Source organism: Gymnoscopelus microlampas (assembly GCF_963454915.1).
Source record: "Gymnoscopelus microlampas genome assembly, chromosome: 8".
NCBI lineage: Eukaryota > Metazoa > Chordata > Actinopteri > Myctophiformes > Myctophidae > Gymnoscopelus > Gymnoscopelus microlampas.
In genome coordinates, this window is record NC_139945.1 from 8,341,091 (window position 1) to 8,366,150 (window position 25,060).

At 40.8% G+C, this 25,060-nt stretch overlaps 1 protein-coding gene across 4 annotated transcripts in view; it reads right to left on the minus strand.

Moving 5' to 3' along the window:
* Positions 1-25,060, minus strand: part of arhgap42b (Rho GTPase activating protein 42b) — a 188,273-nt gene that overhangs the window by 118,063 nt on the left and 45,150 nt on the right. For all 4 annotated transcript variants that reach the window (XM_084063876.1, XM_084063874.1, XM_084063875.1 and 1 more), the window contains exon 3: positions 21,915-21,976. In XM_084063876.1, coding sequence (XP_083920002.1) covers positions 21,915-21,976 — 62 coding nt within the window. The remainder of the gene's footprint in view (positions 1-21,914; positions 21,977-25,060) is intronic.

A 25,060-nucleotide genomic window follows, 5' to 3' on the forward strand; every position in this document is an offset into this window, starting at 1 on the left:
AGGTACTTTTACTTTACTACTCTACTCTACTGCGATCACAGCAGATGACAGCTTTAGTTACTTGTTACTTTGCAGATGTAATTATTAATACAACACCTACAGTAACCACATACAGCCGATCTACAATGTGACGCGTTATGAGCTTGTATGTATATAATAAGCAACCCATGCTGTATGATAACTTACCACATATGAAATCCAATTCTGTCTATCCAATGGCTCAGTCTGTACTGTGGCCATAGCTGAGTGGTTAGTGAGCCCACCTAGGGAGCCAGAGGCCCTGGTTGCCCCAGGTACGATTCCAGGCCAGGCCAGCAAATGTGTCGATGAAATGAAATTTGTCCCTGAGCAAGACTCTTAACCCCTAATTGCTCACAGGCCCTCATTGGAAACAAGACCGCAAGGACTTTCATGAACGGACCTGGAATTATCCTTATCCTTTACACTGTCTACCCACAAGTCTATAGGTCCCTGGTTCAAACCTCAATTTAACCGGTCCAAATATAATTTACTGAACAAAAATCATGACTTTGTTAATTAATGCATGTTCACTTCTTCTCTCTCGCTCTCTCTCTTACTGCCTCTCTTTCTCACTGCCTCTCTCTCTCTCTCTCTCTCTCTCTCTCTCTCTCTCTCTCTCTCTCTCTCTCTCTCTCTCTCTCTCTCTCTCTCTCTCTCTCTCTCTCTCTCTCTCTCTCTCTCTCTCTCTCTCTCTCTCTCTCTCTCTCTCTCTCTCTCTCTCTCTCTCTCTCTCTCTCTCTCTCTCTCTCTCTCTCTCTCTCTCTCTCTCTCTCTCTCTCTCTCTCTCCTTCTCTCTCTCTCTCCCTCTCCCTCTCTCTCTCTCTCTCTCTGTCACTGTCTGTCTGTCTGCCAGTCTGCCACTCTGTCACTGTCTGTCTGTCTGCCAGTCTGCCACTCTGTCACTGTCTGTCTGTCTGTCTGTCTGCCACTCTGTCACTCTGTCACAGTCTGTCTGTCTGCCAGTCTGCCACTCTGTCACTGTCTGTCTGTCTGCCAGTCTGCCACTCTGTCACTGTCTGCCTGTCTGCCAGTCTGCCACTGTCTGTCTGTCTGCCAGTCTGCCACAGTCTGTCTGTCTGCCAGTCTGCCACTCTGTCACTGTCTGTCTGTCTGCCACTCTGTCACAGTCTGTCTGTTTGTCTGTCTGCCACTCTGTCACAGTCTGCCAGTCTGCCAGTCTGTCACAGTCTGCCAGTCTGCCACTGTCTGTCTGTCTGCCAGTCTGCCAGTCTGCCACAGTCTGTCTGTCTGCCAGTCTGCCACAGTCTGTCACAGTCTGCCAGTCTGCCAGTCTGCCACTCTGTCACAGTCTGCCAGTCTGCCACTCTGTCAAAGTCTGCCAGTCTGCCAGTCTGCCACTCTGTCACAGTCTGCCAGTCTGCCAGTCTGCCACTCTGTCACAGTCTGCCAGTCTGCCATTATTCTCGAAACCGCTCATTGCTGCTTGCAGCTATATTTATTATTATATTTGTATCAAACCCCACTTTAAGAAGCACTGTATTATATTGAATGAGGTGTATGTTGAATCTGTCCCATTAATGGACTTTTGTTCAGCGGTTTTGAAGATGTGACCAAGTGTATGGGTTATATGTACAGTATGCATAGTAGTCAATAAGTGACCAAGTAGAGAGACAGTTTCCTCCCCTTATATGTTTGTATTTGTATGTTTTGTATGTTTGGTTTGTTTGTTAGTAATGTGTTAGTCTTTTCTTTTTTGTGTATGTTTGTTTTCATGTTCTGAAAAATTCAATAAAAAATAAATGAAAAAAAAAAGAGAAGCACTGTATTGGGAGTATTAATGTTCAGTAACCCTATGGTCCTCATATTTGACCTTAAGAACCAGCACAGTACTGGTACATATTGATTTCACACACAACAGTGTCATCTCTATGGATTTGTGGATAAATCATCTCAGTGCTTCAGCAACACCCCTCTGTTGATGAGGGCCGTGTAGCAGATCGAGACCTTGTATCTCCATAATTATGTTGTAGTTATTGTTGTTGTTGTTGTTGTTTTCCTGCGTCATCGTACAAGAGTGTTGTACGATAAAAAAATGGTTTCATAATGATGATAATAATAATAAAAAAGGAACAGTTTTGGACATGCAAGGTTTCCGCCCCGACAGCAACGCGATGGAAGTTACGTCACATGAGGATTTGTCACCCGCACACACAGCTGATGCTGATTAGCTCCTTGTACTGTACTAGACTTACTGGTTGAACTCTATATGAACCTCACCTAAGACAGATGTTAACCCATTCACTCCGGGAACGCATCTCTGTCATTTTAGATTGCTTTGGCTATTAAAAAAATAGCAGATCTACAAGCTCATAGTGCGGCAACGAGTGCCGCGCTATGAGCTTGTAGATCTGCTAGTTTTTGAAAGATCGTGGAAATGTGAGCAAATCTTTGGATACAGGCCGATATATGTTTTGTTAGCAAACATTTTTAACTCAAATCTTCGCTTCTGGGGGGGTCCTTGGAACTAAATATTTTGAGATGGGGGTCCTCGGCTAAATACATTATGTAAAAATGTTTTCTAAATCCTAAGAGTATGTTGCTCAGTGGGGCTCCAACCTTTTCATATCAAGGACCCTCAAAATGATTTGTATTTGACCGCAGACCCCAACATATTTTGTTCCATGTACCCCCCAGAAGCAAAGATCGGAGTTAAAAATGTTCACTTTAAATATATATATATATATATATATATATATATATATATATTCAAATATTTGCAAAAATGTTCAAGAGTTTTCTAAAAATGGCAGATCTACAAGCTCATAGCGCAGCACTCTGAGCCGCGCTACGAGCTTGTAGATCTGCTATTTTTGAATAGCCAAAGTATAAAATAATGTTTTAAAGTAAAAATGTTCAAGATTTTAAAAAAAATTGGCTCGCAGCGCGGCACGAAGTGATGCGCTGTGAGCTTGTATATCTGCTATTTTTGAATAGCCACACATCTAAAATGACACAGATGCTTTCCCGGTTTTAAGTAGCAGGACCACAATGTAAAAATAATCTGTTAATCTGTCGAATTTCAGTGTCACACAATGTGTCACAATGTGAGCTTGTAGATTGGCTATTTTCAAATAGCCGAAGTAGCTATAAAATAACTCTTCTTACTGTAAGTGGTTGAAGTATGCTAACTAAAGGTGTCAAATGATTGTAGTGGAGTAAAACGTACCAACATTTGCCTCTGAGACATACAGTAGTGGAGAACTTTAAAGCATCAACAAAATGTAATACTCAAGTAAACGTACTATAACTCAAAATTGTACGGAAGTACAATACTATTACAAGTACAAGAATAAATGTAGCCTATAGTTATTTTCCACTACTGAGGATTTGTCTTTGTACTAGACTTCCTGGTTGAACTCTGCATGAACTTCACCAAAGACAGATGTGAAGGAATAGTGTTCTGTTTACATACAAGTTAAAACAGTCCAAATGAGCTCATGTTCTATGTTCCTCCATGCCTGGAAGCAGTGAAACTGGTGTATATATATATATATACACGAGAGGTGAAATCCTTTGACTTTGTCGTCGTGAAACAGTGGTTTCATCTGAACACTTAGCAGCGTGTTTATTTTAATGTTCAAATCGATGGAGTGCGTTCCAGCGTATGGATCGATGGAACTCGCGTGGTATTCCTAGCTATCGGTATCGCAAGGAAAACAATATTTTTTTCAAGGTTTTAACCCATTCAATCCGGGGAACACATCTCTGTCATTTCAGATTTCTATGGATGTTCAAAAATAGCAGATCTACGAGCTCATAGCGCGGCTCCGAGTGGCGCGCTACGAGCGAGAAAAATCGTGAAAAGTGGCGCACATCTTTGAGTATAGATATTTTTAAAGCGAGCATTTGCAACTCAAATCTTAGCTTCTCGGCGTCCCTGGAAAGAAAATAATTTGCAAATGTTCAAAAAATAGCAGATCTACAAGCTCATAGCGCGGCACTCGGTGCCGCGCTATGAGCTTGTAGATCTGCTATTTTTTGAATAGCCCAAAGACATCTAAAATGACAGACATGCGTTCCCGGATTCAATGGGCTAAAGAACAAATACCATTAAAAAAAAACATGCGTTGTAATATTAATGTTATATCATCAATACAATCAGGTTGGGAGTGCTGCTGTAGAGACCACATTGTCAAGGAATAAGAGGACTGTGGACTATCAGACAGCATTTTTGGAGCCATAAATGTGATTTACTTTGATTGTTTTAAGCTAGTCCTTTAACGTCCAGAGACTTATGAGCATGGGCTATAGAATGAACGATCTGTTATTTGGAAGATACGTTACTGGGGCCTGCGGGGGCGAGTTTTCCTTCGCAAGACTTAAGAGCTTGTATTTGGATTCTTACAGTCTAATAAAACATGATCTTAAATGTTTGATGACTCTTTTTTTTCCTTCCTTTTTTTTTGGCTCCAGAACACACAGCTACGTGCCTTATTAGCCGTTGCAAAAAAATGGAGGATGTAATTTCAACATGTCAAAGCTAACATTACTGCGAAATGATCTGCAATGACTTCACAGGATGGAGTTCAAACCGTCGACAACATCAAAAACAACCCCTTGCGGTATTTCAAAACCTCTGCTAATGATGGTCTAGTCAGTTTACACTAGAAGCACACACGCACACACACACACACACACACACACACACACACACACACACACACACACACACACACACACACACACACACACACACACACACACACACACACACACACACACACACACACACACACACACACCAACTGATAAGAGTGTATTAGTGTCCGGATTCACGTACGCTGGGGGTTTGATGTTCGTCTTTATATGAAAATTGTTTTGCAGTGGTAAAAAAAAGGAACTAAAGTAACTAAGTGCATTTACTCAAGTACTGTACTAAGTACGGTTGTGAGGTATTTTTTTTACTTTACTGGAGTATTTCCAATTTTCAGTACTTTTACTTCTACTCCACTACATCTCAGAGGCAAATATTGTCCACTACTCCACTAAAGTTATTTGAAAACCGTAGTTACTAGTTACTTTGCAGACACAAATGATTACATTATAAAACATGCATTAACCCCTTTAGCCCTATTTTATACCTAGGCTATTGACATTGTTTGCAAATATTATATTTTTCTTTTTTTTAAGCAGAATTTTTTTACTCAAATCTTTGCTTCTGGAAGTCCCTGGAACTAAACATTTTACAAATGTTTGCTTTAAAAATATATATATTCCAAGATATGCAAAAATGTTCATGATTTTTCAAAAATAGCAGATATACAAGCTCATAGCGCGGCACTCGGTGCCGCGCTATGAGCTTGTATATCTGCTATTTTTGAATAGCCAAAGAAATCTAAACATGACACAGATGCTGCTTTCCCTGTCTTAAAGGGTTAAAGAATACGACGTTAGTTCCACCGTTTAAAGCCACAACACAATCAATTGATTGATCTTTAAAATGACCACCATGCTCTGAAAAAATGCGACGGCACATTCTGAACATAATTAAGGCAGTAGTTATCTGCCAGTCATTAAAGCCATTGTTGTGCCAGCCATTAGTTAGTTCTTTTAGAGAACACCATAATTATGATTTGTTCAACTCTGCACGGCGTGCCCGTGTCGTCCAGCCATGGCTTTCTTCAGCTGTTAACCCATTAAAACCAGGAAAGCATCCCTGTGTCATTTTGGATTTTAGCGTTGGCTATTCACAAATAGCAGATATACAAGTACATAATGAGGTTTCCACCCGACAGAGACGGGTGTTTTTTGCGCTACGAGCTTGTAGATCTGCTATTTTTGAAAAATCATGAAAATGTGTGCATATCTTGGAATATATACGGTATATTTTTAAAGCAAACATTTGTAAAATGTTTAGTTCCAGGGACTTCCAGAAGCAAAGATTTGGGTAAAAAAAATCTGCTTAAAAAAAAAAAAATCTAATATTTGCAAACAATGTCATGATTTAAAAAAAAAAAGCAAATCTACAAGCTCATAGCGCGGCACTCGGTGCCGCGCTATGAGCTTGTAGATCTGCTATTTTTTAATAGCCCAAAGAAATCTATAAATGACACATGAATGCGTTCCCGGTCTTAAAGGGTTAATCTATCACAATGAACTTTTCCCCCGCAAGGTTTCAAAAGAAAACATTTAAATATTTGTTTTATATCAATGTCATTACCTACATGTTTAGAATGGCTGATCTAGACCACTACGGCCTGCCAATCATATGCCTGTAGTCATGATAGACAAGGCAGATCCCTCAATAGGTGAAGTTCAAAGTGTTCCTTTGATTGGTGGCAGGGCCGTATTAATGTCAAAATGCGCACTAGGCAACGGACAGTTTTCGGGGTGCATGTGCGCGACCCATGCGCGCGCGCGAAGCGGGCGCGCGCGAAATTTTGCGGTTATTTCGCGGATTGTGGCCGTTTTTGGGCGTTTCTTTGTTACTTTATTTCGGTTTTAGGGTTAGGGTTAGGGTTAGGTTAGGCTTATGTTATTTAATTAAAAAAAAAAAAAAAAAAAACTTTTTAATTTTTTTTTATTTTTTTTTGGGGGGCATTTTTCGGCCCCCCCCCCAACAAGACATAGGCATGTGCCTACATTGCCTGTGCATAAACACGGCCCTGATTGGTGGAGAGGTACCAGGAATGGTGAGATTTCCACCGAGGCTGTATTTTATTCGACACACACCATTTTAATTACTCATAGCTGGCACAGTGTTATGAAATGTTATGAATAATACGACCTAGACGTTGCCTACCACACGTTCAAACGGATATTATGATTCTTTGAACACAGGAGTTTGACGTGTGGAGCTACGCAATGATGAAAGTACTACAGTATAGCTAAATGTTTAACGAGATGGAATTGCATTAATCCATTGAGACCGGGAACGCATCTGTGTCATTTTAAGATTTATTTGGCTATTCAAAAATAGCAGATATACAAGCTCATAGCGCGGCACCGAGTGCCGCGCTATGAGCTTGTAGATCATCTTTTTTTCTGAAAAATCATGAACATTTGTGCAAATCTTTGAATATATATAGCTTTTAAAGAGAAAAATATTTTGTCCCAGGGACCCCCCCAGAAGCCAAGATTTGAGTTACAAATGTTCGGCTTTAAAAAGTATATATATATATAGTACTTTTTACTATTTTTTGAATAGGCAAAGAAATCAAAAAATTACACAGATGCGTTCCCCGTCTTGAAAAAATATGAAAACTTGACAGTGATGGAAAAAGTTCTCAACCCCAGTAATTGTGTCAAAGTAGAGATAATCCTGGTATAATATGTAATTACTCAACTCAGTTGCTCAGTCAAATTTGACTTGAGTTTAAGTACTAGACGCCTTGCTTTAAAAAAAATAATAATAATAAGTATTCAGAAGTACAAATTATAAAGGACATTTTCTTTTTAATATCAATGCATTGCTGTAATGTATTAACATTTTGAAAACCATAATCATAAAATAAACTATAATATTGGAAATAACAGATCTAAGAGCTCATAACGTGCACATGTTGTGAGCTTGTAGATCCGCTTTTTTTTAACGATATTTTAAATAGGGCTTAAGTGGTTAATTCAGGATGTACTGTTCCCCTGCCTAGAAATGTAGTGGAGTCAAAAGTACAGTATTTGTCTTTGAAATGTAATGGAGTGAAAGTCATTATCCCAAAATCCAAATCCAAAGTACAGATACTCAAAACAATTTACTTAAATACAGTACAAAAGTAAATGTACTGTGTTACTGTGCAGCCACTACTGGATAGTGGTATCAAGCATAATCTTTTGTATACTTTTTTTTATTTATTTTAGCTATCATAATCTTATTTTTTAATATATCTTATTTATTTGAGCTATCTGTGTGTTTTCATGTGGCTGGTATGAAGGCCAACGCAAATGCAAATATTAGTTGGAGCCAAACAGTGTGATTGCTCAAAGACATCCCAACTGTCACGTAATAACACCATCTGTGGTTACTATGACAACTCTTGAGGTGAGAAATAGCTGAATGTGAACTATAGTAGTGCCAAGGAGCCCCAAATTGATATGTACTTGGCCACGGACCCCCATCTGAAAATGTTTTGTGCCAGGGACCACCAAAGGAGAAGATTTGTGTTAAACAATTATACATTGTTAAAAACATTTTCAAACAATTTCCATAGATTTTTCAAAAATGTAAAAAAATAGTGCCGTGCTGTGACCTTTTAGATCTGCTATTTTGTTTTAATAGCCAACGTATAAATGGATAAAGTGGTTACAATGACTGTGATGCTGAGTTAACTACTTTTGCTGGGGACCCCCTGATCAGATGGGGGTCCGCGGGTCAAATACAATTTGGGGGTCCTTGACACAAAAAACGTTTGAGAACCACTGTTGTAGAGTCATTATCTATTCTAGTAAACTTTATTTTAATTTCAAGGACCCCCATAGCTCTGAGAGTGTACACATGGTTCCATTTGCACACTCTCAAGAGTTACAGACCTGTAAGGGTCCATTTGGAACCCACTCAAGGAACCCCGAGGGTCCCTGGACAAAACTTTGAGAACCTCCGTTCTATTGTAACCATCAATCTGTCACCACTGTGAGAGTATTCAGTGGTGGAAAAAGTGCTCCAATTCTTTACTTAAGTAAAAGTACCAATACTGCAATATAAAAATACTCTGTTACAAGTAAAAGTCCAGAATTAAAAATTTACTTGAGTAAAAGTACAAAAGTATTGGCATCAGAATGTACTTAAAGTATCAAAAGTAAAAGTACTAAATATTTGAAAATAGCAGATCTACAAGCTCACAACGCGTCGCGCTGCGACGCGTTGTGAGCTTGTAGATCGGCTATTTTCAAATAGCCTCGGTATAAAATAGTGGTAAAAGTGGTTAATGTATGTTTCATTATATCATAGTTTATATCTGAAAAGTAACTAAAGTTTTCAAATTATTGTAGTGGAGTAAAAGTCCAATATTTGCCTCTGAGATGTAGTGGAGTAGAAGTAAAAGTATTGGAAATTGGAAATATTCAAGTAAAGTGCAAATACCTCTAAATTGTACTTAAGTACAGTACTTAAGTAAATGTACTTCGTTACTTTCCACCACTGCAGTCAACACAGCGCGGCTTCCTTTTCTCTGCTGCTTTTTAACCCGTTCAAAGCTTTGGCTATTCAGAAATAGCAGATATTTTATACAAGCTCATAGCGCGATTGCTCACGCCATTTTTTTTTTTAAATCTTGAACATTTTGTGCAAATGTCTGAATCTGTGTCATTTTAGATTTGAGCTAAAACCATTACTTTATACTTTGGCTATTCAAAAATAGCAGATATACAAGCTCATAGCCCCGGCCTTGGGGGAACCTGGTCAAGTATACCGTCTCTGTCGGGTGGAAACCTCATTATGTACTTGTATATCTGCTATTTGTGAATAGCCAACGCTAAAATCCAAAATGACACAGGGATGCTTTCCTGGTTTTAACCCATTGAGACCTGAAGCCGATTCTACACGTCTCCTAAATCTCAACAGTTTTCTGAAAAACGTATGTTTCTATATCAGTGGTGCTCAATCTTTTTCATGTCAAGGACCCCCAAAATGATATGTATTTGGCCGCGGACCCCCATCAAAATATTTTGTTCCAGGGACCCCCCAGAAGCAAAGATTTGAGTTAAAAATGTTCACTTTAAAAATATATATATATATTCAAAGATTTGCACACATTTTCACGATTTTTCAAAAATAGCAGATCTACAAGCTCGTAGCGCGGCACTCGGTGCCGCGCTATGAGCTTGTATATCTACTATTTTTGAATAGCCCAAAGTGTAAAATAATGCTTTTTAGCTCAAATCTAAAAATGACACAGTTCCAGGTCTTAATGGGTTAATGACTGGCAGATAACTACTGCCTTAATTGTGTTCAGAATGTGCCGTCGCATTTTTTCAGAACATGGTGGTCATTTTAAAGATCAATCAATTGATTGTGTTCTGGCTTTAAAACGGTGGAACTAACGTTGTATTCTTTAAAGTGTCACTCATCAAACAGGCAGGAAAAAAACTTCAGAATGTCCAACCCACATCCACAAAGTACTCAAGCTCAGTGCTTGAGTCAAGGTATAGATTGGATAGATACTCCTGGTCAAATATTTCAACCACTACAAGTTAAAGTTGCTCATTATTACAAAGTGCATTTCCCTGTTGATATCAATGCGTTGCCGTTTTGACAATTTAGACATTTTCCCCCCAAAGATTGAAAGATTTAAACAACATGTAATAATAGGGGAATAGTGGAGAAGCAGCTCTACTAGCTCACAAAGCAGTGGAGCAATATTTGCCTTTTGAAACATAGTGGAATGAAGCTCATCCAAGAAGACAAAAACATTTTCAAATGGTTCAACTAGCCGATCGGATCTACATTGACACGTTGTGAGCTTGTAGATCGGCTATTTGAACTATTTGAAAATATTTGTAAAAATAGTAAATATGGCAAAGAAGTTTAGGGATAATGGGTAAGGCACCGGCGAAAATATGGCCCAAGACCTTTTCACAACTCTCCGTGTAACCACTTTATGTTATACTTTGGCTATTCAAAAATAGCAGATATACAAGCTCATAGCGCGGCACCAAGTGCCGCGCTATGAGCTTGTAGATCTGCTATTTTTGAAAAGAATTGTTCCCCCCCCCCCCATGAAACATTCCTGTGGGATAGTTGCGACAACTCTTAGTTTGCGAGATTTCAAAGGGAGTGACAGTTTGCACGTTGTTGCTGCAGTAGTAAGTGTTACAGCATGTTTGAATCACCATAGAAACTGGACAGAAATATATCGGTTTTAACCACTCAAACCAGCAGCATCCTGATTGTGAGGAAATGTGGTTAATATTAGACCTTTTCACAACCTGGCAACATGAAGCAGGGTTGCTGTGGTGGTGAGAAGCAGTAGCTCAGTGCTACTCACAACATTTTCATCTCAAGAAACCCCCAAATTGTCGTGTATTTTGTGGCAGCCCCCCAAATCTGATCTGATGGTCCCTGACCCCAATCTGATTGGGGTCAGGGACCCCAATAAAATGAGATTTGCGTTGCTATCGTTATTTTTGTTTCTCAAAAGTGTTACACTTGTTTTATTTATCCATTTCCTAGATTTTCATTTTTTTTAAATAGCCACTCTACAAGCTTTTGTCATTTCTAAATTGACAAAAGCTTTTTTTTAATCATCATTAATATATATTTTTTAACTCATTAAGACCTGGAACGCATGTGTGTCATTTTTAGATTTGAGCTAAAAAGCATTATTTTACAATTTGGGCTATTCAAAAATAGCAGATCTATAAGCTCATAGCGCGGCACCGAGTGCCGCGCTATGAGCTTGTAGATCTGCTATTTTTGAAAACTTGTGAAAATGTGTGCACATCTTTGAACATATATATATTTTCAAAGCAAACATTTTTAACTCAAATCTTTGTTTCTGGGGATCCCTGGAACAAAGTGTTTTGATGGGGGAGACATGTAGAATCGGCTTCAGGTCTTAATGGGTTGAATAGCACACTCTAAATTGTGAGCTCGTAGATCTGCTATTTTGGAACATCCAAAGCATAAAATAGGGTTAAGGGCGGCGGTTAAATTGTTCCTCATTTTGCTGGGGACCCCCCCTGGTAGCCTTTCAAGAATCCTTGAAGGTCCCCAGACCCCACTTTGAGAACCACTGCAGTAAACTGTCAGGAAATACATTTTGAGCCAAGCTGTTCCCTCACAATGCAATCCCACTGACCAAGTCTATACTGTATTCTTTGACTCTCATGTTTTAATTACTAAGCTTATGCAAACACCAGATGTCTGAAATAATGTCATTTTCAAGGTCCTTTACTACTGCACTCATTAACCTTAGCAGATCTACAAGCTCATAAACGCGCCGCTTCGCACCGCCTTTTGAGCTTGCAGATCTGCTACTTTTGGTGCTTGTGGTTGACGCTGTAGTGTGATCAAGTAGGGCGTTCGTTTACGAAAAAACACACAAAAAGTTAAACTATGGAAATAAGAGGTTTCTGCCCGACAGCAACAATATACTTAGTTGACCGGGTTCCCCAGGGCTCTGTATTTTTTTTCCCCGTATCAACCAAATCTCTTTGCCAACAATAGCTGATCTACAATGTGATGCATTGTGAGCTTGTAGTTCTGCTTCCAGAACAGGGACGCAAAGCTTCATATCGCTGCTGTCAGGCAGAAAACTTTCATCTCCATATTTTCACTTTTTAAATGAATGACCTACATTAACCCATTGAGACCTGAAGCCGATTCTACATGTCTCCTAAATCTCAACAGTTTTCTGAAAAACGTATGTTTCTATATCAGTGGTGCTCAATCTTTTTCATGTCAAGGACCCCCAAAATTATATGTATTTGGCCGCGGACCCCCATCAAAATATTTTGTTCCAGGGACCCCCCAGAGGCAAAGATTTGAGTTAAAAATGTTCGCTTTAAAAAAATATATATTGAAAGATTTGAGTTAAAAATGTTCGCTTTAGAAATATACATATTTCAAAGATTTGCACACATTTTCACGATTTTTCTAAAATAGCAGATCTACAAGCTCAAAGCTCGGTGCCACGCTATGAGCTTGTAGATCTGCTATTTTTGAATAGCCCAAAGTGTAAAATAATGCTTTTTAGCTCAAATCTAAAAATGACACAGTTCCAGGTCTTAATGGGTTAATGAACTACTTCGTACAAGCTCACAACGCGTCACATCACGAAGCATTGTGAGCTTGTAGATCGGCAATTTTGTTTAATTGAATCCTGAAAATTAACAGTTTTGGACATATGAGGTTTGTCCCTGACAAAAACAATTATGGATAATGCAGTCAAGACAAATGTTACGTACCAGCAGGGCTATCATAGCTTTGAACATAAATGCCAAATGATTCATTAGTGTCATAGACTGGTGTTGTTTATATTCCATTCATGTCTCCGGACAGACCACACACACACACACACACACACACACACACACACACACACACACACACACACACACACACACACACACACACACACACACACACACACACACACACACACACACACACACACACACACACACACACACACACACACACACACACACACACACACACACACACACACTCTAAGTGATTACTGTTGCACTTAAAGTGCATTACAATGCATCAGATTTATAACACAGTCCTGTTTGATGTTTGTACATGTCTTTGCGTGGGGGGGGGGGGGGGGGGGGGTGAGGGGAGGGGGTCAAGTGCAGCCGCTTCTCATGACCCCTCAGTCGTGTGTCTACGACCCTGGGAGTAGTCAATCCACTGACACTAAACAGCACGTTGCTGTGTGTGTGTGTGTGTGTGTGTGTGTGTGTGTGTGTGTGTGTGTCCACACAGACTACAGTATGAAATAACCAGGACAAGACAGGGAGTCTTACTGCCGCGCCTCAGCCAAACGTGGTCAAAGCCTGGTGCACCACAGGAGCAGCACGGCATGATGTAGAGAAGACACTGGAGTGTCTCGGACAACTGAAGCCTCTTTTATTAAAGGTTTCATGACGTTCAGTTTTACCACACATTAAAAGTCTTTGTCATGGTCCTTCAAACGTGTATAGAAAGTTTTAACCAAATATTCCACTCCATTGATCCATGGCAGGTGTTTTTCTCTCACATTTCTAAAGCCTTTTCAACTACAATGAAAAAATAAATCTTTGCCTGCGGGTGTCGCTGGTGAGGGATTTTGCCTGTCAATCATCGCCTCTGCTCCGCCCCCCCAAAGGAAAGGATAGGGGAGGGGCGAGGAGGAGAGTGGGCGGGATTAATCGACAGTGACCTCACTGTCGAAGGGCCAAGCTCAGATTACTTTTCAGCCTAATTATTCAGAAAACCCCAGACCACAGAAAATCCACTGAATATTCAAAGTTCAGATTTTTGAGTGTAATTGAGGTCATAAAACCCCCAAAAAATCATAAAAAATAAAAAAAAGTGAAAATGAATGTCATAGAACCTTTAAGGAGCTATAGGTACAAATAACGCTACTGCATCTTCTGATGCTGCGTTCACACGGGGCCTCATCAAGCCAGTTATAATATATCTAGAGCAGTGGTTCTCAAACCTTTTCATGTCAAGGACCCCCTAATTGACACTTATTACCCCGCGGACCCCCATTTGAAAAGATAAGCCAGGCACCCCAATAAGAGAAGGTTTTTTACGGCTCTCTAGCAGTGATTCTCAACCATTTTAATTTCAAGGACCCCCCAGTTTGACATGCATTAGGGCTACGGACCCCCATTTAATGGCATTTATACCTCTGGGACCCCAATTCACATTGTAAAACCAATGTTAATTTAACTCTGAGAGTGTACAAATGGAACCAAATGGACCCGTTAGGGTCCATTTGGTTCCATTTGTACACTCTCAGAGTTACACACCCATAAGGGTCCATTTGGTTCCTGTCCATCATCTAGCTGGGGACCCCCTGGAACCCCCTCAAGTACCCCTGGGGGTCCGCAGACCCCACTTTGAGAACCAATGGCTTAGAGCACCAAAGTGATTCGGACTCGCTCGCATTGGGTCACAGATATTGTTTGCCCACATGCTCCACAAACACAGCATTCATTATTCATTCCAACTGAGGAGCACTGTGGACGAGGTCATCTTCAACTGAACACCATCGCTGTCGGGCAGAAACCTTGTATCTCCATATCTAATTGTTTCGTGTTTTTTGGTAAACTAGTGCCCTACTTGATCATACAAGAGTGTGCCGCACAAAAGTAGTGAAACTAGCAGATCTACAAGCTCAGAATGCTTTGCAATGTGACGTGTGGTGAGCTTATAGATCAGCTATTTTCACTATTTTAATATGTTCTAAATAATAACGATACGAAAGGAGCGCTTTTGGAGGTACACGGTTTCCTTCCACCCGACAGCAACGGTAATATACAAGACTCATAGTGGTTTTAAAGACCCCTCTAGTTCTGTGTCAGATACACAGTGGAGCGTGTCAACCGTGAAACTCTTCTGTATGCTGTCAGTGAATATATACATAGCAAAATGTAATACATATCGGGTGGAAACCTCATATGTCCACAACTGTTACTTTTAAGCATGCAAAAACATCAATAGTAGCAGATCTACAAGCTCGAAACGCGACGCGTTTCGAGCTTGTAGATCTGCTACTATTGATGTTTTTGTGTGACACTGTGGTGTGATCGGTGTTCACTCTCCATTCCGACATCTCACCACTCCGACTAGTGGCTTCCGCGTGCGGTTAGGGTTAGGGTTAGGGTTAGGTATAGGGTTCGTCAACGTCGGAAAGGCGACATGTCGGAAAGGAGAAATGCACCCGGTGTGATCGAGTAGGGCATTGATTCACCGGAAAAAAAAACCGCAAAGAGTTGGAACATGGAGATAAGAGGTATCTGCACGACAGCAACGAAATACAGTGTTTAAATGGGACAATAAGCCAATGCATCACTACACATGTGCGCACACACACACACACACACACACGCACACACACACACACACACACACACTTACTTTTCTGCATGAGGGCCGTTTCAGCTTAGCTTTAGCCTTCACATTTCCGTTATCTGTCTGCCTGTCAGCTCTCGAGTTGTTTTTTTGTTTGGAAGTGTTTGTATTCCTCCCTGACTCGTTTTAAACCCGGGTGTGTTTTTTGGCAAGCCTCTCGGGGATGTCTATCACACCTGTGCAATTGTTGAGACTTTGTCTCTCTCTTGCGCTGATATATCACCACATATACGCACAAATAATAAACTAAGCAAAACAAAAGTCAACAACAAATGTCATTCTTCCCCCCCGAGTTATTGTCTGCTTAGATTCCAGCCTACAGTGCATGCTATGCTATGCATTCCACTAAAGGCATCAAACTATTCTTTCCTCGATTTTGCCAGGTTGTCTGTGTTCCTGTTACTTAATGTTGTGAGAAAGCGAAACTTGCTGTATTAATGTTATCGTCTCTGTCGGGTGGAAACCTCATAATGTCCAAAACTGGTACTTTTCAGGATTCAAATTCAAAAATAGCAAAAGTAGCAGATCTGCAAGCTCAAAACGTGCCGTCTCGTGCTGCGTTTCGAGCTTGCAAATCTGCTACTGTTGATGCTTTTGTGTGAAGCTGCAGTATGATCAAGTACTGTCAGGGCGTTCATTTACGATAAAACACAAATAAGGTTAGAATATGGAGATAGGAGGTTTCTTCCTGACAGACACGATATACTACCCTTGGCAAGGAAGAAATGTATTATGTCAGCAATATCTTTGTGTAATGGATGTAACCGAGGCCAGTAGTTGAAATATTCAGGACTCGCAGAATCTGCTTTTGTTCCTTTATGTAGGCCACTGGTTCTCAACGTGGGGTCCGGGGACCCCACCGGGGGTCCTTTGGGCGGTACCAGGGGGTCCCCAGCAGCAAAATGTGTTAATAAAGTGTCACAGTCATTTTAACCCCTTTATCCATATTTTATACTTTGGCTAGCTATTCAAAAATAGCAGATCTACAAGCTCATAGCGCGGCACAGAGTGCGAATTTGTGCAAATCTTTGAATATACTGTAGTTTTTTTTTTTAAAGCGAACATTTGTAACTCAAATCTTTGCTTCTGGGGGTCCCTGGAACTAAATATTTTGAGATGGGGGTCCGCGGCCAAATTCATTCAATCATTTTGGGGGTCCCTGACATGAAAAGGTTTGAGAACCACTAGCCTCGGGAACCCATGCCTTTTCTTTTTTTTTGTTTCAAAAGAAAAAAAAGCCTGGGGTAACGTTGTATGTGGCTATAGGAGTGGGAGTGAACCTAGTTTTTTCCTAACCAATCAGAGTGCAGAGGGGCGTCGCTCCAAACTTGGTGACGTCAGTGTTCTGTGCCCAATTATCACTTATTAGCCCGCGGACCCCCATTTGAAAATATATGCCAAGGACTCCCATTTGAAAATATATGCCAAGGACCCCCATAAGAGCAGATTTTTACGGCCCTAGCAGTGATTCTCAACCATTTTCATTACAAGTACCACCAGTTTGACATGCATTATTAGGCTACGGACCCCCATTTAAAGGCATTTATATCTCTGGGACCCCAATTTATATTGTAAAATCAATGTTAATGTAACTCTGAGAGTGTACAAATGGAACCAAATGGATCCGTTATAGGGTCCATTTGGTTCCATTTGTACACTCTCAGAGTTACAGACCCATAAGGGTCCATTTGGTTCCATTTGTACACTCTCAGAGTTACAGACCCATATGGGTCCATTTGGTTCCATTTGTACACTCTCAGAGTTACAGACCCATAAGGGTCCATTTGGTTCCTATCCATCATTTAGCTGGGGACCCCCTGGAACTCCCTCAAGGACCCCTGTGGGTCCCCGGACCCCACTTTGAGAACCACTGGCCTAGAGAACCACCGACGTAGGCTACTACACTGAAATCGCGCTCCGCCACAGCATGAGAGTGAATGGAATGGCTGCTTGTGGTTTCTCATAGACACAGATGCAACAGATAAACATCATACCCCAGGAAGCCATCATCGGTGCTGTCGGGGCAGAAACCTCGTATCTCCATTATTCTTAAACTTTGTGTGTGTGTTTTTTTTTGGTGAAACAACGCCCTACTTGATCACACTATACAGCGTTACACAAAAGTATCAAAAAGCAGCAGATCTACAAGCGGCACGAAGCGACGCATTCCGAGGCTTGTGGATCTGCTGCTTTTGATACAGAATTGTTTTATTTGAATCCTGAAAAGTAACAGTTTTGGATATACGAGGCTTTTACCCGACATACGATAAAAGCCAGGCTGTGGTTGCCAGTCAACAGCACACACCACAACAAACCCCCCCCGCGGGAGGATCTTTTATCTGGTCTCTAAGTGCGACCGCATTCCATCCAGAGGTAAACTCTGACCAGACACACAACGCAGTAAAAAAAAAAGAACATTCTGTGTGACACTGTTCTGAGATGAAGTATGAGATAGTTATATTTAAAAAAAAATGTATAACAAACGATTTTAAAAAATTGCTTGCCGATTATTCAATTAACCATTGAAGGAGGAGTTCACCCAAAAAATGACTTATTTTCTATCAATTGCACACCCTATGAAGCCTTGAATCCATGGATTCTTTTTTGTTTTTGTCGCATTCCTAAGCTAATAATTTGATTCCCGTCTCCTACCGGCTAATGTATCTGGTAGGAGACACAAAGTAGATTATTTGTGTCTCCTACCGGATACACAACCGGTCATATGTCTATGAGCTTGTAGATATGATATTTTTGAAAAATTGTGAAAGAAATATTTCTTTATATTATTTTCAAATTTAGAAAACAATATTAGAATCAGCCTCAGGTCTTAATGGGTTAATCAACAAAGTATTCAATAGAATAATCGCTAAGAAAATAACTGATAGTTGCACACATTAGTCGCTCCATCATAAGACGCTATACGCCCTACAAGAAGCTCTGGCACGCTCCCCACCCGGTACTGTATGTATGTTTGGGTTCTGATGCCTTCCCTTTGTTGTATAGTTCAGTCACCTTATCATGACTCATGACTATGATGACATAATGTATACTCCATCACACAGCTGCATCACTCAACTAAAATAACCCATGAGCAAAAATCTGTTTTTAATTGAGTGACATTTTAAGTTGAAAATTGGTTATTTTCATCAAGTGTCACGCTTATCATGGGTGTCGGCTATAGGACAGTGGTTCCCAAACTGGGGGTCGGGACCCTCAGAGGGGTCTCCAAATGATGTTTGAGGGGGGCGGGGGTCCCCAGATGATTAGCTTAAAGTGCAACATGGTTTTCTCACTCAACAGTAAACAAACCAACATACAGTATACCGGGTATCTGCACATTTCTAAAGTCACAATGTAATGACGTTTAAGACCTTTTTAATACCAAATTGGCCAAATTGTCAAATATTACGCAAGAAAGAGGAAGACTTTGTGAAAGTAGCCGATCTACAAGCTGAGCTTGTAGTTTGGCTATTTTCGCAATGTTTATCTGCTAAACCGAGTCAACCTAAATCTGATTGATTGAGTGAATACTTTGTTTAGAAAGACATGCTAAAAGTACATGGAAGTACAATTCACAATACAAGGTCCTCTAAACTGGATTGCTCATAAAAGCACTTGGCTTATTTAAAATGAGATCCCCGTGCACTCATGATGAGATTTAAGAAGACATACAAATATACACTACTATGCAGAATGTCATACAATCAGCTTACAGGTTACTGGTATGAAAAACAAGGAATATGTACAATAGACAGCCCCTGTCAAGACTTTGACAGGGGCCAGTTTGGAATTGCAGCCTCCTGAAGGTGATTCTTTAGGGCAGTTTTGAAAGTGAGTAGGCTTTTACACTCCTTTACTCCTTTGGGTAGGGCATTCCACATGTTTGTTGTATAGCATGAGAAAGAGTTCATTCCCTTGTTTGCGCCAAATCTGGGTTGAACATGATCAGTGGAGCTGCCTCTGGTGCTATGATCGTGGACTTCATTTACGTTTTGGAAGTATTTTGACAAATACAGGGATCCCAATGTTGTGTCGTATCTTGTAGACCAGGCCCATAGCAAGTTGCCGTACTCTGTCCTCAACCCTGAGCCATCCAACCCTAGCAAAGTGAGCAGGGGTTAGATGGGTTGTATGATTGAGGCCAAGAAGTAGCCTTACCAGTTTGTTTAAACTGGTTAAGGCTAATGTCTAATGCCTACAATTCCAAGTGCTTGTCAGGGTGGAGGGGTCCCCGGTTCAAAATGATTATTTTGGGGGGACGCGGCCTGAAAGGTTGGGGAAATCCTTGAGCTATAGGCATAGGTTTAATGTTTAACGTAGTTTCCAGATAGTCTGGTTTTGTTACTTATTTGCTTTGCTCTTGTGTGTACCAACCCCCCTGTTCTGTGTCTTCGGTCGGTACTGTTTATTTACTGCAAAGAGAGATTTAATTGTGCACTAAATCGTCCACCTGCCACCATTGCTCACGTTGCCTTCTGTCCTGGTTCCTGGCCGTGGCCCTTGGGGGACGCTAGCAGCTCGTGCCTGCTGCCGTTTGAGGGACGCAGGCCACCCTGCCACCGTGTCACATCCAGGCTCTGCGTTATCTTCCTTAACCCATTAAGGCCTGAAGCCGATTCCAAAAAAATGTCTTCGAAATCCTAACAGTTTTTTGTAAAAAAAGAAAAAAATCAAGATTTTTCAAAAATAAGCTCATAGCGCGGCACTCGGTGCCGCGCTATGAGCTTGTAGATCTGCTATTTTTGAATAGCCAAAGAAACCTAAAGTGACACAGATGCGTTCCAGGTCTAAATGGGTTAACCCATTCGATCCGGGAACGCGTCGGTGTCATTTTAGATTTCACCCACTTGAACCATTATTTTATACTTTGGCTATACAAAGAACAGCAGACATACAAGCTCACAGCGCAGCACTGAGTTTGTAGCACTGAGCGGCACTGAGCTTGTAGATCTGCTATTTTTTGAAAAATCTTGAACAAATTTTGTGAAAATCTTCGAATACATATATTTTTAACTCAAATCTTTGCTTCAGGGGGGTCCCTGGAACAACATATTTTGATGGGGATAGGCAGCCAACAACATGTCATTTTCCTAGAGAATACCCCCCCCCCCCCCTTCATCCCCTGACCTGATCATTTTATCTTTGATGTTATCTATCTATCTATATTTTTTTCTCCAAAAAACACATAGAATTCAATTGTCAAATGACAAATGAACAATTGACAAATAACAAATGTTCACTTTATAACATAAATACACATTCATTTCAGATCTACAAGCTCGTATATCTACTATCTTTGAATAGCCAAAGACATCTAAAAATGACACAGATGCGTTCCCGGACTGAATGGGTTAAACGTACAGATCAACAGCTCCTCAAGATAAGTGTGTGTGGAGCGAGGAGGCCAGATTCATCACACAGACACGACATCCGTCATGATCGTTTTGTCCAAACCAGTGATTCAAACGCGAGGATATTGCAAGTGGGATCCCAAATAATTGTCGAAAACACTACGATTGTAGCGATGGTATAACATTAATAAACAAATATTTATTATGTTTTTAAAAACAAGATATGACACAGTCATATTATACCAGATTGCTCACTAAATATGGCAACGGTTTTTTTTGTTACATACTGTGGCTGAACACACTATTGTGGGTCGTCTTATTCATATTCTGAGAGTACATTGAGCCCGCATTGGCTAAAAAACAGCCAATGAGGAAAAAGTCACGCAAAAGTCACTATAAGCTTAATCTCAAGTGGGCGTGCCTTCAGATCAGGAAGCAGGCCGCGCTTTACCCAATCAAATGTAGTGGGCGGGCCACTCGAAACAAACCGAAACTAATTTAACAATAGCGTCCGCGGAGCAGACAAAACCACGGAAAGATTTTCACATTTTAACTTACTCTTTCATCATAGAAACAAGTGGGCTTATAACCAAAACCATCCATGTTCTCTGGGAGAAGTGGTGTTAGTGTTCCGTGTAGAAATATTGTTAGTGGGAATGAAAACATAGTCGCACCACCGGAAGTGATGCGCTGAAGGCAGACCAAAACCCGGTTTCCTTGCGCACGGGTGCTACGTCAACTTCCTCCCAGAGCCAACTGAGATAGTCAAAAACAGCAAAGGGCGCTGTTTTTCCTTTTCATTTGGCGATGGGTTCCAAGACTAGCTAGAGTGTATCTATAGACCAGGTCTGCAACCTGGTAAAAAAAAAGTTGTCATACGTCGTCCTTGGCAGTGAACGAGTTAACTACTTTTGCTAGGGACCCCCTGGAACCCTCCCAAGCCCCCGGACCCCACTTTGAGAACCCTTGGTTAACAGCACGGAAAGAATAATGTAACAGCAAAACTGCATCCTTACCAGGCGCCTCCTCTCTTCTTCCACGGTGCTCAAGAGTTGGGAGAATTCTTTGAATGACTGGGCTGAAAAAACACAGACAAAAAATATACATTTTAATACGACTGCCAGAGAAAATGAATATTCATAACAATGGGGAATAAGTGAGCATTCCTGCAGAGGGTCCAGTGGTGGAAAGAGTACTCAAATATTTGACTTAAGGACGACTTCACCGATTTTCAACCTATCTTCATATAATTGGTCCTCACTAATACTCATGATAAAATGGTACAATTTTTTTCTACTCGGTCTGTGTCTCAGAGGAGGGCTGTGGACAGTTCAGAGTCCCGTCTACCAGTGACATCATCAATGGGGAATCCAAGCTAATAGAAACTGCAGGCTTTCTATTCCTGGAAAGTTGCAATGCAATAAAAGAAGCCATTGTTCTCGTGTTAACAAAAATCTAAATAAAAAATGTGTAATCTTGTTGGAAAAGAAAATCATGCCTAACGATGATGTCACTGGTAGACGGGTTTCTGGACTGTCCACAGCCCTCCTATGAGACACAGACCAAGTAGAAAAAATTGTACCATTTTATCATGAGTATTAGTGAGGACCAATTATATTGAAAATCGGTGAAGTCGTCCTTTAAGTAAAAGTACCAATACTGCAATGTAGAAATACTGTGTTACAAGTAAACGTTCGGAATTAAAAATGTACTTGGGTAAAAGTGCAAAAGTATTGGTATCAAAATGTACTTAAAGTATCAAAAGTAAAAGTACTCGTTACGCAGAATGTCCCGCTTCACAAGTTTTCAAATGTATAAAATTCATAAAAATCCTCTGAAAATAGCCGATCTACAAGCTCACATCGCGACGCATTGTGAGCTTGTAGATCGGCTATTTTCAAATGGCCAATATTTATATAGGGCTGAAGTGGTTAATGTATGTTTTGCAATAATAATCAAAATCTACAAAGTAACTAAAGTTTTCAAATAATTGTAGTGGAGTAAAAGTACAATATTTGCCGAGATGTAGTGGAGTAGAAAGTATTGAAAATTGTAAATACTCAAGTAAAGTAAAAAAAAGATATCAAAATTGTACTTTAGTACAGTACTTGAGTACAAGTACTTACTTTACACCACTGCAGAGGTCAACATGCGTATCACTAAGCAAATAAATATTGATCCGCAGCATTGTACTGCATAATTAGCCTGGTGTTTATTGCATGCAGCTCGTGTAGGCCGAAGCAGAGTCAATGACTCAATCTGTAAACATTGGACGTTCCCCCTGGCCATCGCCATCAATTCCCCCGCCGTGCTAAAACGCACACGTTCCCCCCACCCCCACCCTGGCCCTGTAGTTGGTGAGCGCGGCACATCTGTGAACCTCATAAATTCACGCCAACACCGTTTTATCTGAAAGCATAACTCGACAGTACGGGCCTGGCATTGAATAAAAGCCATTGATTATTACCCCACTTTTTCAACAATACCGTCTCTGTCGGTCGTGTGGAAACCTGTTGTTCAAAACATAGCAACATAAGCAGTCGCTTAGGGCCACAACCACAAGGGGGCCACAAAAAAAAAAAACGTTTTTTTTTTAATTATTTTTTTACTTTCATATTGTAATTATGTCATGTATCTCCTATCCAAAAACTAGCGTTAATATTTTAGTATGCAATAAAAAATGACAATGATTTTATAATGGGGGTGTTTGGGGGGGGGGGGGGGGGGGCACCAAAAAAAAATCTTGCTTAGGGCCACGAAAATCCTAGGGCCGGCGATCATGTCCGGCCTCCCGATATTATCGGTCGATAATTGCATAATATCATCTGAAAAAAAATTAATTGTTTAAAAAAAAAAAAATATATATATATATATATATATATATGTGTGTGATATGAAATGTGAGCTTATCATAATCACAGTAATCCTTAATCATATTACATCATATTCAAGGGCCTTTGGAGAGAAATGAGACAGACTCCAGTCACTTTCAGTTTAGAGCAATGCAGAGGGCAGGTGTGGGTGTGTGTGTGTGTGTGTGTGTGTGTGTGTGTGTGTGTGTGTGTGTGTGTGTGTGTGTGTGTGTGTGTGTGTGTGTGTGTGTGTGTGTGTGTGTGTGTGTCCAGCTGGCGCTCGTTGACACTCGTTAATGTTATACATACACACGGAGATAGAGGGGAACGCCCATAAACGTCACATCCGGTTTTAGCTTGGGGGGAAAACCGAATGAGCTGCCTCACAGAGTTACATTAAGTTACATCGTACACGATCGCTTGGATCACTTTCAGAGCGATTTTTTATTGACGATTGCACTGTCAAATAGGCCAACATCTAATCTAAGATTAGTGGCACTCATTCAAATGACCACCAGTGAGTCCCGCGACTCACTTCATTGAAAACCTAACAACATCACTGTATTGTATTGTATTATATTAGATTTATAAGATATGTATTAGATGTTACATTGATATTATAGCTATTTTATTGTATTAGATATGTGATGTCGTTACCTGACGGTATTGGTTGATATCGTAATCGTAAATTTAGAGTTAGACAATATTGGAAAAAAAGTCAGAGAGAGAGAGAGAGGCTATTCAAAAATAGCAGATATAAAAGCTCATAGCGCGGCACCGAGTGCCGCGCTATGAGCTTGTAGATCTGCTATTTTTGAAAAATCTTTTTTTTCGTTTTTTTTCAAGAAACTGTTAGGAATAAGAAAACATTTTTAAGAGTCGCCTCAGGTCTTAATAGGTTAAAACTGCAGCAGGCTGCGTTACATTATGCAGTATGGACCAACGAGGTGGGCATACAGTAAACACCAGGCCTATGCGTGGCAGTGGGCTGAACCACGCTGTCTATCTGCACAGCTTCATTACATACGGGACCCCGATAAGAAGGCGGCCTCAGTTGGGTCAACCCCGTGTCCCGCAATTTAGCAGCGGGTTGGGTCGAGTCGCTCCGCTCGCCAAAAACCCCCAACGTCATTATCAGGCACCGCCACGGCCTGGCATGGGGGGGGGGGGGACCCCACACACACACACACGCGCGCTTTGTCCGTTTACGCACCGCTGCTCTTCAGAGAGGCAGGGAGCAATGATTTTGTGCCAGTGATCCCGCCGCGGGGCGGCAGGCCGGCCGGTGGCCCCTCCCCCCTATTAACGCA